Here is a 20,160-nt window from a genome sequence, read left to right on the forward strand (position 1 = left end):
GGAGTCCCCAAAGGAGACCCTACCCCAAATATTCCACATGGGTATTTGTGGGCCCAGAACTTTAAACTAATAAACACGGTAGATTTGCCTAGCTTTGTCCTCTAGAGATTGTAATTGGATGCCCTCTAACATGGTTGGCAGAAGACTGAGATTTCTGCGCCCATGATTATGGCTAAATCTTTTGTATACTATCCATCACTTACAGGTAATCTGTTCTAAATACTTTTTATATGCCTAATTCTGATGGGTTAACACAGTTATTGTAAATTATATATATAGATATAAATGATTAGGATAAATTCTCGATTCCCAAAGCTGTATGTGGCTCAAAAGAAGTTAAAAATAACTGGACTGAATAAAGCCTCTTAAAGCTAGATTTTTACTAGACAGCTAAAATATTACATTTACATATATCCTATCTCCTGCTTAAATTTTATGCAGAGTTTAAGACCATGGATTTGTGGGGAAAATAGGAACCACTGGGTCAGTTTTGTTCTCACATGAAGGCAACTATAAGAACTTAGTGGACAGATAGAGATATGGACTTGTAAATCACACTGCACCATTGTTTTAGAGGATAATAATACTATTTATAATAATTTCCAAGGTTTAGATAATATTTAATATGTTCAGCTGTTCTTGTCACTTTATGCATATACATATACATAAGCATATGCATATACACATACATATACCTACACACACGTTTTTGTTAAATATAGCACTATGAAGTAAGTGCTGTTATTGTCTTCATTTTACAGATGAGAAAATGAGGCACAGAAGGTTAAATTAGATACAGAGAACAGACTGGCATCTGTAGAACGGAGGAGGGTTGGGGGGCTGGGTGAAAAGGTGAAGGGGGTAAGTAATACAAATTGATAGTTACAGAATAGCCACAGAAGTGTGGATTGTAGATAGGAAACATAGTCAATAATATCAGGATAAATATGTATGGGGCCAGGTGGGTGCTTGAGGTGGCAGGGGGACCACTCTGTGAAGTGCATGGTTTTCTGGCCGCTTTGCTATACATCTGAAACTGATGCAGAATGGTGTTAAATGTGAGCTGTGGTTGTAAAACAAAAATAAACAATTTTTAAATGATGACCTAGTTAGTACCTGATAGGGCTTGGGATGGAACCCACAGCCTGCCCTCCGAATCTAAGCATTTAATTCCTACCCTTTTCTTGAATTCTTTGTTCATGGTTTGGAAGGTGCCCTCGTTTACAATGACATATATTCATGCCACGTGAAGATCTAGGCTATCACTGCAGTTATCTGTACAAGCTGTTGGTGGGTATGTGCATCCTTGTGTGTTGGAGTCAGAAATCCAATTGTGTTCTGTGGATTCCAGGACTTTGGAGGTGAAAATGCTCTCTTTTTGGCACTGCTCTATAACCCTTTTCCTAGAATATGCAGCCTTGTTATGGACCTGATAAGTAGAATAACTTTATAACAATCTAATACATTATAATAAATCTACTAGTAAAATTATGTGTATGTAGTATTTTTACCCTCCAGAATTCTTCCACATAATTTGGAAATGACAATTAAAAAGCTGGGTTTTAGACCCGAGCCAATAAACATACAGTGGAAGAGATACTCTTATCAGTATTATTTATTGCCATGCTGTGTCTTTATAGGTCTTCAGGCAGTGTGCAGATTCCCACGCCTTTTAAAGTTTGTTACCAGCCTCGGAGTGGTGCTTGCCATTGCTACCAACATAAAATAAGAATAAAAATGGGAATTGCCTAGGAAAAAAAAGAAAAAAACCTGCATATATACTCCTTGAAAATGTCCAGGGGGAAGATAAAGTCACATAAACACCATATATGCAGAAGTACAGAATATTATGCACTCCATAAAACCTTGGGTAACAGGGAGAAGGTCAGGGTGTAGCCGAGGCTGTAGCTGAACAGTGGAAAATTCCAGTGCTCTCTCCTGCCCACCCCCATTATGTATCTGTGAGTTCCAATAAAAGAGAAAATACAGCAGAGTGATATATCCTAGGTAAACTAAAGTGTTTTTGAGAGGAGGAATGTTTTTACCTGTCCTTGTTGGTGGAATGCCTTTCACAAGTCATCACTCACTCAGTCTTTGCTGGGTTAAGTGGAATTATATTAATTGACTTCTAGCTGGGAATGTGTTGTCCTTTCAGGCCCTTCCAATTTTCCCAAATTTTTATTGCACATAGTAATAAAAAAATAATCTGTGTATTTGTTTAAAATGTAACTTGGATTCCCATTTTGGGACTGTCACTTATATTTGGTATCATCTAGGTTATAAGTTATTATGGCAACTGGTACAACTCCAGCGCTAGAGGAATTAGCTATTAAGTCTTGACTATTTTGGTTGGCACATTTTTGTTGGGGATTTTTGTGTACTTCTTGTGGCTAAAAATTCTCTGAAACATTTTTATTTCTCTTTGTTTTCTTTCACTGTTTGGTGTTTGAATTTATCACTTAAATGTATAGAATGAATAAAATTCCTGAGGAATTGTCTTTCTTATATCAAACCCAAATCCCCTCAAGTAATAGTATTTGCATATTTCCCATGTTAATAAATACAATGTTCCAAAATTATTACCTTTAGGACATGTGTGTTTCCCACTTACAATTTCCCATTCATGGGATTAATTTTTATTTTTATGTAAAAAAATGATTCATTTTTGCTGACATTTTATTCTGAAAGCTAGGTGGAGTTGGAACTAAGGTCGCATGGTATTTTCTTCCTTAAGGATACCATGTATAGATAGATATAGTATATACAGAACTCCTTCATGTACATTAATTCATTTATGCTATGAGCTACATTTTCTAATGACTTTTAACTTCCTAAACTATGAGTTTACTTTATTCCCATTTTAGGATAGAAATAGTGAGCTTTAGAACAAATACTTTTTACATAAATTTAACCTCAGTTTTTCTCTTGGGACCTTATTTATAATAACAAGTGGTTCTGGCTAGAAGTACAGGATGAGAAATTTGGGGAGGAAGGAGAGGAACAAGGGCTACATTTATTTTAAGAAATGTTTTTGCTACATTAGTGTTTTATCTCTCATTGCCATATCAGTAAAGCCTGAAAGTAGAGGAAATGCTAAGAATTATTGGATCCTTAAATATTTTTTTCTTTCCAAGAGATCAAAATTTTTATTTTTATATACCAATGAAGTAGAAAGTAACAGGTACTCTCTCTTTTTCAGCTGAGCAAATTTAGCAAAGTGACCTATTTTACTTCACAGACTTGGGGAAGGTTCATGTCTTGATCCTATGCTCTTACACTCCAAGGTTTGGTTTTGCCAGCTGCATAGTGTCTGTGGCAGGCTACTTAATTTGCAGGGCTCAGTGCAAAATGAAAATGTGGGCCCCTTGATCAAAGATTATTAAGTGTTTTAAGATGTGACAGCAAAGCAATGGACCGATCATAGGGCCTTTGTAAGAGCAGGGTCCTGTGAGACTGTACAGGTCACACACCCATGACGCTGGCCCGTCTGTGTTGCCCCATCTCGTACTTTGGGCAGTGCCACCAGTAAGAGCTGGACACAGTCCGTGCTCAGGTCAAGCTGCAGGATGCAAGAGCACTCAGGTGTCAGTAGCAAGAGCCCAGGAAAAAATGTAGCGGCAAGAAACAGTGGGGACGAGAGCAGAAGCTTTGGTTTGATGGGTACCCAGATGATTAAGGTTTTCTTGAGGCACATTAGATCCCTAGCTTAGGAAAGCTCTTTGCTTCTCTAGATGCTGCTAATAGGTAGGATTGACTCTCCTGAAATCTTGTCTGCTTAGGTTGGAATTGGCCTAGGGTCAGGGTAGGGCTAAGGTCTCAGATTGGAGATGTAAGCTGCAGACTGAGTTAATGCTGTTTCCCACAAAGGTGAATGTACGTGCTTGTTTTATTTTACTAAATACCATTTGCAAAATCTAGACATGAAGTTAGAATATGAGTTCAGAATCACTTCAGTGTTTGTAAAAGCCAGACGACTTGCCTAGCCAGAGTGCCTCGGTTGGTTAGAGCGCGTCCTGGGCACTGAAAGGTTGCCGGTTCGATTCCCAGTCAGGGCACATGCCTGGGCTGCGGGTCCTGGGTGCATAAGGAAGGCAGCTGGTCGATGTTTCTCTCTCACATTGAGGTTTCTCTGTCTCCCTCTCCCCTCCTCTCTCTAGCATGCCCTAATTAAAAAACAAAACAAGCAAGCAAACAGGAAAAACAGATGACTCCTCAATCATGTGTTTCAATAATAACCACCACAAAACGTTGTCTGTACACTTCCAGTCATTCACTGATTCATTCACTGAACATTTACTGAACCATTTCAGGCACAGTTCTAGGCACCAGGGGCACAGGACAAATTCTTGACCTTAAGTAGTGTACATTCCAGTGGATACAGAAATCCACTGAATTCCATTCGGTTTGGAAATATTGAATTTTAGTGTATTTTCTTAATCTCTTTTTTTGTACTTGAAGCAAAGTAAAAAGAACTTCGAGAAACAAGCTATCTTTTTCTGTAAAGAATAGAAACATTTTGTGATTATAAAATACTAGGGAAAAAGTAGGTTCCTTATGGGACAAAGATTTTTTTTCTTCACATAATAAAAGGATTAAAATCACCACAAACATAAAAGTAGCATGAATGACACTGTGTTTATTATAAATTTATACATGCAATTAAAGGGGAGATGATTTTGTGAATCTCCTTTCAGCAGGGATAGTATTTTGTAATATTTTACTCTTTCCATAACATATTTTTAATGATTTATGTGCTGTAACCACTAGGATTTATTCTGCGTACTGTACTTTTTATGATTTTTATCACAGCCAGGCATTAAAAAAATGATACTATAACTATAATGCCTCTTCAAAAAAAGGCAAAAAAGAAAAACTTATTTTTGAAACATTGTTGAGTGTTGAAAGCACATCTTGAAATCCTTAGGAGTGCAAAAACCATAGCATCCACAGACGTGTATTTTATACACCACAAGATCTTTGCTTTCTCCTGATAGGACACTAGACATTCCAAAGAGACTTCGAAATCTCTCCTTTGTAACATAGTACACTATAACTAAAAAAGTTAGGAATAAGAAATCCCTGCTCCCACACGCGCTGTGAGCTCCTTTCCCTGCTCCCGACCGTGCCATTGCCTTCACTGGGCAAGACTCAGTTTACCATTCACGAACATCGTCTTCCCTTCCTGTTTTCTGCTTTCACGTTATATATCATTTCACTATGAAAGATACAATACACATGTACAGAAGGCGCCCTACATTTTAACTGTTATATATACTTACTGCATTCCAACATATCATGTGGTTATTATTTGCTTTTAAAGCCTATTCGCTAGAAATGCGCTGACGGTTTCCCCGTGCAGGCAACTGGCCGCAGGGCTAGCGAGGGGTGGCAGTGAGTGTGACATAGGGCCGGTGGTAAATGGGCAGGACATGGCCCCTTCTTCTCATCTGGGAATGGGCCACGTGCCTTTGTCCATGTTGCTCCCTCATCTCGCAGAGCCGTGTCCTGTTCTCTGAGCACTGGGGCTCTGTCCCTCCTTCCTTCCCCCACGGCGCCCTTTCCAGACGGCAGGACCCGCGGTCATTATCTTGTCCACCCTCAGAGGTCACTGTGTGTCTTTACAGCATGGCTCATTTTGCTCTTTGGTTATTGTTGTTTTCATGTCTGATTATACCCATTATAGCTAAGCTGTGGCTATTCAATTTTAATGAATTAAAATGAAATAATATGAAAAACTCCGTTTTTTGCCTGCACTGGCCACACTTCAGTTGCTCAGGACTCACATGTAAGTCATGGCTCCCATGTTGGACAGCACAGATTCAGACCATTTTTACCACCACAGAAAGTTCTGTCGGAAAGCCGTGTGTTAAACTGTAGGCTTCTTGAAGGCAGATGCTATATCATTTAAATTAATAAGGTTCAAAACAATAAAATAATAAGTGTAAAATATGAATAGCTCAGGGGCGATGTGGGGCAAGAAGGAAGATCAGGATTGCTTGGCATATAGACACAGAGCTGCGTGTTACTTAAAGCTCTGTAGTATTTGGAAAAATAACATTAAACGCTAAAGAAAGACAAGTGCATTATGTCTGTTGAAATTAGGTAGATACCAGTGATTGAAAACAATCATAAGAACCACACATATAACTCAGTTTTAACAAATGTGGTCACAATGAAGTAAATGGATTAAAGAGATATTTGAGTTTTATCTGCCAATCCCCAAATCCATAATATCTACTTCACATTCCTATTCAAAATTCTTCAGAATAAAGATATTTTAATGGCCTTGACATATAATTTTAAAGGCATATTCTTTAAAATGTATGCTCTGAAAATTCTAAGAACCACCTAGAATAGTGCCAAGTGCGTTACACCAATGTTTGTTCAAATCGTGACCAGTAGAATAAATGCCTGAGGTTTTTGGCCCGCCCACCTGTCGGCCACCACCCAGTATGGCCCAAAGGAGCAGCAGGTTTGGGCTAATCATTACTTGTAATGGAAGCTGAATCAAGTTAATGGGTTTTCCAAGCATAATGCCGCAACAGTTGTATTATATGATTAGAACACTAGGAAGAATTATGTACTTGGCTCACATGTATACAACATCCATTAATTTATTCTTTACCTAGGCCATGGCTACTGCATTACTTAAAAAAATGTGTGTGTGGCCTATCATGAGTATTATGAAGTACAGCCCACTACTTAGATGCTCCTAACATGTACTACGTGCTCTTCAGTGATGACTGGTTATAAGGAAGAAAGTAAAAAGAAGAGAGAAAAGAAACTGAACATGGCAAAAAGGGGAAAAGGGAGAATGATCGGATTGAATAGGTGGTGTATTTCACTGTGACTGTCTTGGCTGTTGCTTTTCTGACGTTCATATGTGGATCTATTTAGTATCATTATTTATGGTATAGTTTTTGTTGTTTTAGAACAGTATCTTAGTAAATCATTGTAACTGTGATGTACTTACAAATATACTTTATTAATGTACTAAAATTAATTATGTAGGAGCATGAAGGGTAATTTTAAAACATACTATTGCCAACCAGGGAAAGTAATTTTAGAAATAAAAATTTTAATATCTTTAAATTAAAATCAAAACACACTGAAAATTGTTAGTGCTTTTCAAAATCTTGCCTTTTTCTTCTTATGCAAAAAAAAGAGATGTTCTGTACAACCTATCATTTGCTACACTGTCCCTGTGATGTAGATCTTACTTTACTCCTACTGATAAGAAATACAGAAAACAGAAAGTTGAATGGCTTGTCTTAGAAAGTCACAAAACATGAAGCAATCAGAGTGGGATTTTAGGTTTTTAGGCTCTCCTCCCTGATTTATTATTCTGAACCTTTTATGTGATCTTGTTTATGGAGAAATTGAAAAGCAAACAGATTGATGGTCTGATTACTATGTATTAATTGTTTTCAGATCATAAGAGATGCAAGCTTCCAGTTTTCTGTTATTATGTTTATTTAACATTTCTCTATAAACCAGCAGGGCCTGCTTTATTTAGTCTTAACCAAATTAAATATGATTCCTGTACTTTTTCATTTGTGTTTGAAGATATAGCAAAAGTACCCATCATTACAGTGTTTTTGAAGTGAAAACTTGTATATGATTGTATGAACGTTTAATAGATTTGAAATAAAGGCTGTCAAATTAAAAAATACTTGGAAAGATTGTATGTGTTTTTCCCTTCCATGCATTTGTGACTTTTTTTGGGGGGGGGGGTGCTACATTTTTGGTTTAGTCAAAATTATTTATTTATTTATTTATTTATTTATTTATATTTTTATTTTTTTTAATTTTATTTTTGTTTAAAATATTACAGATGTCCCTTTTTCTCCCCAATGACCCGTTCTGCCCTGTCCCTTCCCCTTCTCCAGTCCCTCTCCCCACCATTGTCCATGTCCTTGGGTTGTGTATATATGCACATAAATTCTTTGGTTACTCTCTCCCCCTCCACCCACCCACCCACCCTCCTCCATCCCTCTGTCATTCATCAGTCTCATCTATGCTTCCATGTCATTGAATCTATTCTGTTCATCATTTTATTAAGTTCTTTAGATTCCACGTATAAGCGAGATCATGTGATGTTTATGTTTCTCTGCCTGGCGTATTTCACTTAGCATAATTTTCTCCAGGTCCTTCCATATTGTCCCAAAGGGTACGAGATTCTTCTTCTTTATAGCTGCATAGTATTCCATGGTGTGAATGTCCCACAGCTTTTTTATCCACTCATCTCCTGATGGGCACTTGGGCTGTTTCCAGATCTTAGCTATTGTAAACTGTGCTGCTACGAACATAGGGGTGCATATATTCTTCCTGATGAATGTTTCAGGATTCTTAGGATATATTCCTAGGAGTGGGATCACTGGGTCAAACGGCAGCTCCATTGGTCAAATATTTAAGAATTTACTTAAAAAATTAAAATTTCTCATCTGCTCTTATGTAAGATATATGAGAAACACGTTTTGGATCGATAACATTAACTTGTAATGTTAACAAGAAAAAGAGGTTATTTTCTTATACTGTGTTCCCTGATTTCAATCTTTTTTTCATCTTCCTCTTTTTATTTTTTTCATTCAATTTTAGAGGGTTGTTGAAGTATCAGACTAACATAGATACCCACCCTCCTGGCTGCATCAGTCTCAATGGAACCCTCTCCCGGAATATTCACTTACCCGAAAATCTCTCAGAACATTTTCATGAATCTTTCCGTGGAGGGTTTTCAAAACCAGACGAGGTTACCCAGAACACATCTGCGAAGATTTGTATGGAAGAGCCCAGGTTCCAAGCGAATTTTCCACAGGTCAGACTAATTTTTTGTGTTTGATGGTCTCTGCAAAGTCGATATTCCCATAGCAGTTGATCAGCATTGCATTTAAACATGTTTTTGAAGGCATGTAAAGCAATTATTCTTACAGAACAAAGCATTTTAGGATATTTCAATAGCAAGTCACTCCCTATTGTTCCATTATAGGCAGCTGACACAGTTCAAGGAGAAAAACCTATGACATTATAGAATACAACCGGCCATATGATCTTTTCATACTGTGGCACTGGTGTTTGCCACAAGAGAGGTAACAAAGATATTCTCCCTATCCATTGAGGAAAAGAGGGGGAATAATATAAACAATAGGAAAGAACTAGTACTAATAATATTTATCATAGTGTAGTATATTATGTATAATATTATAAATAATAAATGGTAAAATTTAATTATTGATTGCTTAATATTATCTGCTAGGCGCTGTGCTAAAATGTAGGCATAATTTTTTAGTCACAATAACTCCTTGAAGCAATTACTGTCATCCTCAGTTTTCTGGTGAGGAAATTGTTGCTTGAATACATAAAATACCCTTGAGCAAACTCTACAAACTAATATGTGGCAGAGGTAGAGTGCAAAACAAGTCTTTGAGTAAAATGCTTGCTCTTGGAAAACTTCCCCAAATTGCCAGAGAGTAGTTTGACAAGGGCCATAATCTCCCCTGGTGGCTGCGGGAATCACACCCTGTAATCTTCGTCTGTCCCAAGTGGAAGTAGGGGAAATAGTGATGTTGAGGGTCTGTTTTAAGAAGAAGAAAGTAACTTACAGGATAAAGGTCGTCAAATACAAGGTGACAGGAAGACACTAGACTTCACGTAGTGAAGCACATAATGGAGTACACAGTTGAATGATGAAGTTGCATACAGTACTTGAAATTTATGTAATGTTATAAACTGATATTGCCCCAATAAATTTAATTTTAAAAAAAGGAGAAGAGGAGTCAAAAAGGTAGAGTGATTTATTGATGGCTTTGGAATGAGTGTGTTAGTCTTGTGTTTATTATGAATAACCCTCTAGATTTCTATTAAGTTTTACACTTTTCCAAACTTCTATGCTATATGTTAGGCAGGTCCCATATTGCAACTCCCATTTTATTTTGACGCTCAAAGGGTAAGGGACTGTCCCAAAGTTGCAAGACTGCTGCCACATTGCAGAGCTTGTCCTGCGATGCTTGCACACAGTGTCAGACTAAATGTCAGGAAGAGGCACGATCTGTCTGCAGAGGAGAAGGAAGGTCCGGAATAACTATGCAAGTAAGGTTTTAAAAAGTGACCATTAAAGTAAGTTTGGGTTGGAGGCCTCCAAGTGCTGAGCGAGGAATAGTACGAAGCTGTAGGAGAAAGATCAGCCACACAGGCTTCTGCGCTCCCCAGAGTATGCAGTTATCCTGGGATCATGGCTATCCCCCCAGCACACAAGCAAAACTGTTACGCTTTCTAAATTCTACATATTATCTTCTTAGATGTTCATACTAGATTTATTATGTAAAAGTAAGTTGTAAACAACCTGCCTCGCCTATACCATATTTAAAAATACATGCACATATAGGGTGTCAAAAAACGTATACACATACTTTGAATAATTTTAAAGGCAGTGTTTGTTAAAACACATTTCATTTTCAGAATTGTGCTATCAACTATTAAAGTGTATATACATTTTTTTGGGACACCCTGTATTTTACATTTTGTATATGTACATTATGCATATACATTATGCAGTAAAAATATCTAGGGTGCATTTTTAACAAACATTGGACTGGTACTTTTTTTTCTAAAAATCATCCTCAGATTTATTTGAGCTTTTAACTTCCCTTTTATCTCTCTTTAGAGAAAAGTACTGTGTAGATGTATTATATATGTTGTGTGCACAGAAGGATACATGAAACAATGTATGATTAACTGTTAATGGTAGTTAGACCCCAGGCAAAGGTATTACTATACCTTTTATTTTATACTTTACTCTTATTTGAGTAAGTTGCTGTAAGAATCCGTTATTTTTTATATTTTATTTAAAATATTAATTTATTAAAAAATAAATATTTGTTGTTACTGTAATGTGTGAAATAAACAATTGGGCAGAATATAAAGGGTCTTACAATATTTATTTCTTAAAGTGCATTTCAAAACTTCTCTGTTAGACTTGGCTTTGGATTTCTGGACCTCTGTGCCTGTACTGTGCTGAAAGACTTTACAGATGCATCCGGAGTAATAAGCCAGTCACCATCCTCTCGGTCATAAGTCACCCCTCAGATGTCATGGAGATTCAAATGGTCAAAGAAAATTTTAAAGCAAGGCCTGGCCAGGTGAGTTGTTGTTCAGCAACTTTTAAAATGCCTTTTATTCTTAGGTAATTTTTGAAAATTAGCAGATTAGTGCCATCTTTGGACAATTTGAACTTCTACCTTGGTCATTTAAACATTGTTTGTTGCTTTTTAGTATATTACTCTACATTGTCCCAGTGTGTCTGCATTAGAAAACCATCCATTTACTCTCACAATGGTAAGAAACTTTTATTTTTATTTTTTTATATTGAAATGTATACCTTCCCTTTCTGTGTGTGTACTCCGCCTTATTCTAAAAGTTATTCAAGGTTGTCACGGGATCCTTAATGTTTAAGTAAACCATCTTTTTTACAGAGAAATATAATTATCTGTATGAAACTTTGTAACTATTATTTTGTACTCTTTTAAAATTCAAAAGTAATGTATTTACAATTTATTAAATCTGGTTGATTTAAAATGCAGAAAATTTTCTTGATGTTTGCATTTTTCCTTTTATAAAGTATATATCAAAATATAATATGTGCATGATTTCTTTAAAGAGGTTGAAGTTAAGGAAAAAGAGGCTACTCTGAGTTGAGGTGGAAGCATAAGAAAATCCAGGCAGTTTAGACAAGAAAAAAGTCCAGTGTAATTAGTACCCTTGCTGTATACGGGGGAGAAAAAGGGAAATAAAAATAAAATGGAATAATGAGGGGAGTGGGGACCTAGCTAAATAATGGAATCACCAAGTATTTTTAGCACATTATTGAACATTATTTTATGCATTATAAAAATGGCATGAGCCATTATAAAAAAGTAAGTAATTCACAAGTCAATAAGATAAAATAGGAACTTTTCCTCATTTTCCCCTTTTTCAATTATTTTCTCTAGAGTTTGTTATATATTCTTTCAGACATTTTCCCATATAATATGGCATATAGAGGTGTTTGGCATGTTTACTGAATCATTTGTTTTATAATTTTCTCTTTTCACCCAACAATATATTATAGGCAACTTTTCATGTTACTTTATTTTTCTATGCCTCATATTTTTTAATGAGGGCATAATATTTTACAATTTATTTAATATTCTCCATTGATGATGGGGATTAAGATTTTACTTAGTTTCTAACAAAGGTAACGGAGAACAGGGACTACATGTTTAAATAAGTGCTTAAGATATGCAAATAAAATTGAACAAGTTATGGGGTGGAGAGGCAGATAAATAACTGGTTTGACACCAGTGCTGAGATGTCAGGTTGGGCTTACTAGGATTGGAACCGCCATAAATTTGATGTGCCTCTTGAGAACATGTACTAGTGAAGAGAGCTAGGGCAGAAAAATCTATATTTAAGGGATAAAAGAAACAGAAAAGGAGTGTCAAGTGGTTAGAGGAAAGAAAAACAAGTTATTTGAATAAACTAGAAATTCTTTGAAGGAAAAAAAAATTTGCTTCATTGCTCCAAATTTGAGGGAGATCAGAGGTAATTGTGTATTATTAGGCCTTGGATTTTGGAATCCTAGACAGTCGGGTTGGAGTTCTGGATCCCCCACTTATTAGTACTATATCCTTGAACAGGATCATTAACATACTTAGCTTTGGTTTGCTTCTTTATGAAATGTGGGAAACAATAGTGACTTTTCTATGGAGTTACTGTGAACAGGAATCAAAAAGATAGAATCAAGTGTCAATCATGGTGCTTGGCATATGGTAAGTTCTCAGGAGGTTAGAAGTTGTTATCCAGCGTCTCATCCACATTTCATCTTTCAAAATCTGTTGGCACCTCTCCATTGTTGTCATCACTCTCCATATCACCTTAGCTGTGTGCTTTCCATTTTCATCTGTTGCGGCGGTTGTTTCAGATAGTGAGTGTAGAAACAAGACAGGATTAGACTGAATTTTTTTGCCTGGTTCTGCAGCATGAAGTAACTGACTAAACTCTGGCCACAGACGGGTTTAGAAACAGTCATTCGGGGGACTGATGATTTATTTGCCTCCTGTGGTTTACTAGCCGTTAGGATGAATGATGGGCCTTTATTGGCTGAAAACCTGGATCAGATTTTACATGTTGTTCTTCAACTATGTGGTGGATTTCTACGTGTTTTCCAGCTATGCTCTGTAATTGCCAAGTTTGGATTTTTCTACCAAAACAAATCTATTAAAGTATGCTCTCATCTAATTTAGATGTATAAGTCAGATATGATCTTAAGAAAGCATGAAACCTACTGCTTAGTACAAAAGGTAGCTTCTCTTAGTATTTAACTGAGGGAGACGTTAATTATGCTCATTAATATTTTTCATGGATTCTCAAAGAAATAATGCAGAATCTACTATTTTATGGTAGTAATTGATTGAAATTTAAATAAGTATCTCTGTATTCTTTCCTTATTATTTTAATTTAGAAGTACACATGTGCTTTCCTGACATCTGTATTCTGAGCTGTGTGATTCATTACTTTTAAGCTTGGATAACCTGATTTCACATATTTTTCCATGAGTCAGAGGCAAGTTTAGCTGCTAGTTTGTTATTGTCTGTACTTTAACATAGCATGCCTTCACTTGCCATCATTTTTCTGCTTTGTGTTTTTAATCTCTCAACCCAGTCACTTTGGGAATAGTCTTTCCAGTTTTCAATGAAAACCAGACAAGAATGGCCAGGAACCGCTTAAAGATTGGAAAAAAAAAAAAAAATGTTGTTACTTATTTAATTTCATGGGTTTAAATATAAGCAGGAAGTCTGCTTTAGTGGTTTGGATCTTGGGTCTTGCTTTCATCTATCTAATTCTTAAAAATTGCTTTTCTCTAGGGTTTCACAAATCTTTTGCTTAGTTTAGAAACTCAGCTGGGATGGATGACAGATTAGCAAGGCAATAAAGTCCCTTAACTATATAGACCATGCACAGTGGTGGAAATTGCCGCAGAAGGTCAGTAATGTTCATGAAATATATTGGGACATCTGAATTCTCTGAAAGTTAAATATCACCTAATTGCTCTAGTTTGGCTCTTTTCCAAGGAAAAAGAATATTTCTTCAGTGCATAATGAGAGCCTGCATGATAAATATGAACTTCAATTGGTCAGTGTATTCAAAGCGAACCTGTTGTTTAGTATTAAACTCGACTTATTCAATTGTTATTTTTGGATGCCTCCTTTTAACTAGTTATCAAAGAGAAAATGATGGATAAAAGCTCTTTGTTGACTCACATCTCTTTCCAGCCTCTCCCCCATGTTTCAGTTCTTCAGTGCCTTTTCTCCCATTCTCTCTCAAACCCACCACCGTTTGCCCACAGCATCTGCTAAAACATTGCCAAGGTCAACACGATCATGTTATTGCTAAGTCTAATGGTCATTTCCTTGTCCTTAATGGGTTTGACCTCTCAGGAGCCCTTGGCACAGCTGATCACTTGCTTTATTAACATGCATTGTTCATTTTGCTTCCAGGACATGCACTCACCTGGTTTTTCTCCTAATTTTCTGACTCTCTTTTTTTAAAACTTTTTGCCATTCCTTGTCATTCTCATGACCTCCAAATATCAGAACACTCCAGTGTCCATTTCTTGAAACCCCTTTTCTCTCTAGCTAAGTTTGTTTCTCTGGTGATCCTGCTCAATCTTATTAATGTATCTGTGCGCTGCCATCTTCCAAATTTATGTTTCTAGCTCAGCCCCCAACTCTGAAATTCAAGGTCATATATCCACTTGTCTACCAAAAACTTCCTCATGGATGTCTAAGGAAAATCATAAGTTAACATGTCTAAAACTGAACTCTTAACCTTCGGTCCTCCAAACCTCTTCCACCCTAGTCTTCCAGCCCTCTTCAGTTAGTGCCAACTTTGTTGTCCAAGTTGTTCAGGCTGAAAACCTGGCCGTCAAACTTGACTTTTATCCTTTCAAAAAAATGTAGTCAACAATCTGTCCACAATTTTTCTTGGCTCTACCTTCAAAATATGTCCACAAGTTTTACAGCACCCACCCTGCTCCAATCCACTGCCATCTGGAGATAGCCTCCTAACTGGTTTCCCTCTGTCTGCCCTTCCTCACCTATCAGTTCATCTTAAGGAGCATCCAGGATGACTATTTTAAGATGCGAATCAGACCGTGTCATTTCTCTGTTCAAAAACCTGGTAGTTTTCAACCTTAGTTATTTTTGATATATCTTGACTTGCATCTGTGTGAACGTGTGTGTGTGTATGTGTGTGTGTGTGTGAGTGAGTGAATGGGGGGTGTTAAGAGGTCAATGTGGCTGGAATACACTAAGGAAAAGGAAGGATGGTATGGAATAATGTCAGAGAAGTCCTGAAGAGTCAGATTATGTGGGGTTTAGAGGACATGGACAGGGATTTGGCTTTTACTTTCAATGAGGAGGGAGCCATTGGAGGATTCTGGATAGAGGACTTACATGTCTGGCTTAATTTTTGACAGGATCGCCCTGGCTGCTATGTTAATATCAGATGAGGAAAAGCAGGGAGACCACTTAGGAGACTGTTGTGTATTGCGGTGCATCTAGTTGAGGTATGATGATGGCTTGGCCCAGAGCAGAGCTGGTGAGAAGTTCAGATTCTTAACATATTTTAAAGTTAGAGTTAACAGGAATACTTGAAAGACTGATTATGGAATGTGAAAGAAACAGAAGGGTCAAGCTTATCACCAGAGTTTTTGGTCTGAGGAACTGGAGGTGCATTAACCGAGATAGGGAAGGCTGTGGGGAGAGCAGGTTCTGATGACAATATTTAGAGCTCGGTTTTGGAGAGGTGAATTTGAGATGGCACTTAATGTGCCTTTAAAAAATATTTGCTGAGCTAACAAATGTCACCTTGGCTCTACTTTCCACTGTACTGGTCATTCTTGTATTAAGAGCCTTTTTTGTCTCACCTCTGCTTATCTTTGGTTTGTGGAGGAGTAATTGCCTGGCTTGTGCTTGGAGTGAGGGGAATCTGGGAGTCCAGTTATTCCATATACAAACATGGACAATCCTTCATTTTTAAAGCCATGAGCCCAAATGCAGCTTCTTTCTTCTACCTCTGAGACCTAAGATTTCTCATTGTAGTGAGGGAAATACAGGCTTGTTTCTCAAGGCGATCATCTCTTTAAAGGTAAACTAATTAAGTGGGGAATTGAAGGGATAAGAAAATGTTTTAGTTGATATGTGTTGGTTTAGGTGGGCTTTTGGAGTGGATCAAGGAGAAACATGGAATATAAAGTTGGAAAGAATTTGGAACAGAGGTGGTTGGCCATGTAGGAAAGAAAGTATGTGGGTGATGTCCATAGGGGGAGCACACAAGGTTCAACGTAGGTGATTGCTGCGGTCAGACCCTTTCTTTGGTGAGATTATTTGAAAGGACTTGAAGCTTGATTGAGTGCTGGCAGAAAGAGAAATACCTGATATTACTCAGATTTGAGCCTCTGCTCTGAAGGATTTATAGGTTCCATGTCAGGGAATGAGGAGGAGATCATAACTTGGGAAGTAAGACAGCAGCATCATTACATTTCACATTACATATTAATTATTACAGCAACGATATTACATTTAGAGTGAATTTCTGGTGGGAATGTTTAGCAGGAATAGAAAATGTGAAACTAGATCTTTGGAAGAAAGAGCTAACAATAAATCCTGACAATAATGATTAAAGAACATTATGTTCTGTGATCATTTTCTCTGGTTTAATAAATTTAAAAACAAACACACTGTGGCTTTTAAATTTCTCTTCCATGTTGAGTAAATCCTTGTGCAGTGACATCATTTTTACATTTAGTTCCCAAATGTAAGATAATTACATAATATCTGTTTATATTTTTGTGAGACTGTTATAAAATCATTAGTCTTTTGGGCACATTAAAATCCCAACACCATACTGAACAAATAATTTGAAGGAAAAGTTTTTTTCTCTCCAGGACAGCAAAGTACACATTTTCTCAGATCTGTTGTTACAAATTCTGTCACTTTATTTTCCTTAAAATAAAGGAAGCTAGGTGATGTGTATTCTGGTACTTATATTAAGGTCTACATGAGCCAAACTTCATTCTCTTCATCTAGGTAACTTATGTGAGACTAAAGAAAGACTCAGCAATGTTTCAATGTTTAATTTTAAATTTAACAATTAAAACATTTAAATTTAGAAGCATTATAAAAGCTAATAATACCTTTTATAAAATAGATGTGTATGAAATGAGTTCTCATTTTCTGTCTTTAATTTCCCAGAAGTTAGTGTTGAGTAATAGAGTATTATATATTCTCTTCAACATATTTCTATGTATAGAGAAAACAAACACCAATATCTGTTTTTATTTTAATAATGTGAACTTAACTACACATATTATGTTGTAACTTTTTAAACTGAAAAACTGGCATAAACATATATTTAATGTTCTGGGAGAAATAAGATAGCCGTAAATATCAATACTTTATTATTTCTTCCCTTTTTTTTCAAAATACTCTTAAAAAGATAGTGAAAAAGCATTAAAGAATCACTACACTCTGCTTTAAACAACATTAGTGAATATGAACATTATTTTGGCAAAGTTACTAAAATGTGACTCTTAGATCTTCAGTCATTGTTTCAAACCACACGTGCCGAAGCCCTTCTGCGAGTTACTCTGTGCAGGCCCCCTTCAATTTGGAGGCTATATATTGGCCAAAGACTATCTTAAAATCTGTCTTTTTAATTCCTAACTCATTTGAGGAAGTATCAGTAATTTCTAAAGGCATCATTCCCAAGAATTTGAGAGGAACAACATTGTGTTTTACCTTTTCAAAAGCAGATCAGCCTAAAAGGCTATTCTAATGCATTTGGCCAGCTCTTAGAAGAGGAAGCTTCATAGGCTCCTACCAGACCTGAGGAGATGTTATCATCACATGTAATTATCTTCTACAGTGTCTGTGCTGAAAGAATAGAACAGGGGTTTGAATACCTGGCAAAAATGTATGTTTTCTTTTAGAATACTTTATGAGATTAAGGCAAGCTAGATGCACACTTAGTCACACAAAGACAAACCTTTTTACTCCCTAGTCTGTCTTCTTGGCTTAGATCCTTTCGTAACCTAACAGTGAGCGAAACATCAAGCAACATGTGGACAATAGGATTAGTAGCTTGGAATGCTGTTGGGATTCCAGCTTTCTGCAAACTAATACTTTTACTGCATAGAGGTTCTGGCCAGCCATGAGCAGTATGAAGTAAAAATGGTGGGTGGTTTTTACAGATCACATCATTTTATTTGGAGATTTACTAATGACAAAACTGATTGATCTCAGAGTTATTAAAAATCAGAATTTAAATGAAATAATTAAATATTAGAATCATAATTATAGATGAAGTATTTTAAAAGTATATATAACATTTAAATAATATTGTATATATTTTGATTTATTTTAATATTTCATATTACTGTAAGCAGTAATAATTCTATTAGAAGCACTAATTGCAGAACAGTGGTTTGGAAATCCATGTTACATGAATTCCTAACTCTGCAGAAGTATTAGATCATGTGCTTTTTAGTTTGTTTGTGATTTGGCATGAACAAATGATTAACACTTACCTTTAAATTTAGTTTTTTCACTGATTTCAAAGTTCCCTTTCTTCGACTGATGAGTCGTTTACATATCTCCGTGGTATCCTCATCATCCTTCACTTCTTCTCCTCATAACAGCCTACGTGATCTGTACTAGTTGCTCACCACAATGAGCTTGAGGATCTTAGACATGTCTTATGTAACCCATTCTCTCTCCTTCAGAACCACCGCCATTTTCTTGCATCTGTGCTTTAATTTCAGCCCATATTTCCCCTAATTCCTATTGTTGCACATTGATTCTACTAATCTTCAACCAATATGACCTTTCCACCTACATCGTTTGATTTCTCATGCAACCCTTACCCACTTGCTATATTTTTACTTTAGAGGAGACAGAGGCCTTCACAGTTAAGAACTATGTAGTCAGACAGGCCTGGATCCAAATTTGGCCTTGTGTTTTTACTAATTATATGATCTAGGGCAAGTTAATGTTTTAATTCTCAATTACTCAGTTTCCTTAACTATAAAAGACAACTCTCCAGGGTTATTGTGAGACTTTAGAAATGAAGCACTTAGTACTGTCTTTGGCACTCAGTGAACACTGGGAAGTCACAGGCAGATGATCCCTTATCTATAACCCTTAGGTTAGATGTATTTTTAGGATTCAGAATATGATGGATTTTAAAAGGTATGCCTAGTCCCTATATTATATAAGATCTCTAGAAGGATGTGAGGTAGCATTCTTAAACAAATTGATATTTCTGTAGAGAAATATTTCTCTGTGAATTTTTTACAGAAGTATTAGCCTCCCATCATTACCCACCTATCAATTCAAGTCAGATATTATCACCACAAGTTATTAAAAATCTCATTTTTCAGAACTTTTGAATTTTGGAATTGTGGATAAGGGATTGGGATTCTGGAAAATAAAAGGAGATTCTGCATTTTCTTATTGTGAACTAAGAAATTTTTATTATATGGGTGTTTTCCAGATTTTCTAAACATGGGCCACAGATACTTTTTCTTACCTTTGGTACCACAACTCACTCCCCTCCCCTGAATCCCCTGCCAGTTCACTCCAGAGATCTGAGAATTAAAGGAAGGAATGAAATAGAATGCTTTCAGTATCAGTTTCCTCATTGGATGTGAAATATTTAAGTCACATTAAAAATTATATTTTTCTTTTTCCTGGAATTTGTTAGAATGTGAAGTATATAATAATATCTGGAGAAAAAAAGACACTGGCATTATTAGTGTACATATCTGCCTTTGTAGTTAAAAGCTGTCACCTTCTAAATATTTTAACTCAAAAGATATTTAAGCAAAATGTGTAGTTAGACGTAATATACTAGCAGTTTTAGACTATATTATATTGTTTTATATAAATAGTTATGGGTTTTTAGAGAAATTTATGTTGTCATATTGACTAGTTAAACATTGCTTTTTTCTCCCACTAATGAGGATCTAAATACTTTTTAGTCCATTGCTTTCTATTCTCTATTAATTTGGGGGATTTGCTATGAGAATAAAAGTTGTAATTCAATCATACCTGGTAATACACAATT

The 20,160-nt window shown here is 36.2% G+C and overlaps 1 protein-coding gene across 4 annotated transcripts in view; it reads left to right on the top strand.

Moving 5' to 3' along the window:
- NOX4 (NADPH oxidase 4) overlaps window positions 1–20,160 on the top strand; it is a 128,282-nt gene that overhangs the window by 50,167 nt on the left and 57,955 nt on the right. For all 4 annotated transcript variants that reach the window (XM_016206811.2, XM_016206812.2, XM_016206810.2 and 1 more), the window contains exons 9-11: window positions 8,599–8,815; window positions 10,971–11,135; window positions 11,269–11,331. In XM_016206811.2, the coding sequence (XP_016062297.1) occupies window positions 8,599–8,815; window positions 10,971–11,135; window positions 11,269–11,331 (445 nt within the window). The remainder of the gene's footprint in view (window positions 1–8,598; window positions 8,816–10,970; window positions 11,136–11,268; window positions 11,332–20,160) is intronic.

The sequence above is a fragment of the Miniopterus natalensis genome, chromosome 11 (genome assembly GCF_054644295.1).
Source record: "Miniopterus natalensis isolate mMinNat1 chromosome 11, mMinNat1.hap1, whole genome shotgun sequence".
NCBI classification, from domain to species: domain Eukaryota; kingdom Metazoa; phylum Chordata; class Mammalia; order Chiroptera; family Miniopteridae; genus Miniopterus; species Miniopterus natalensis.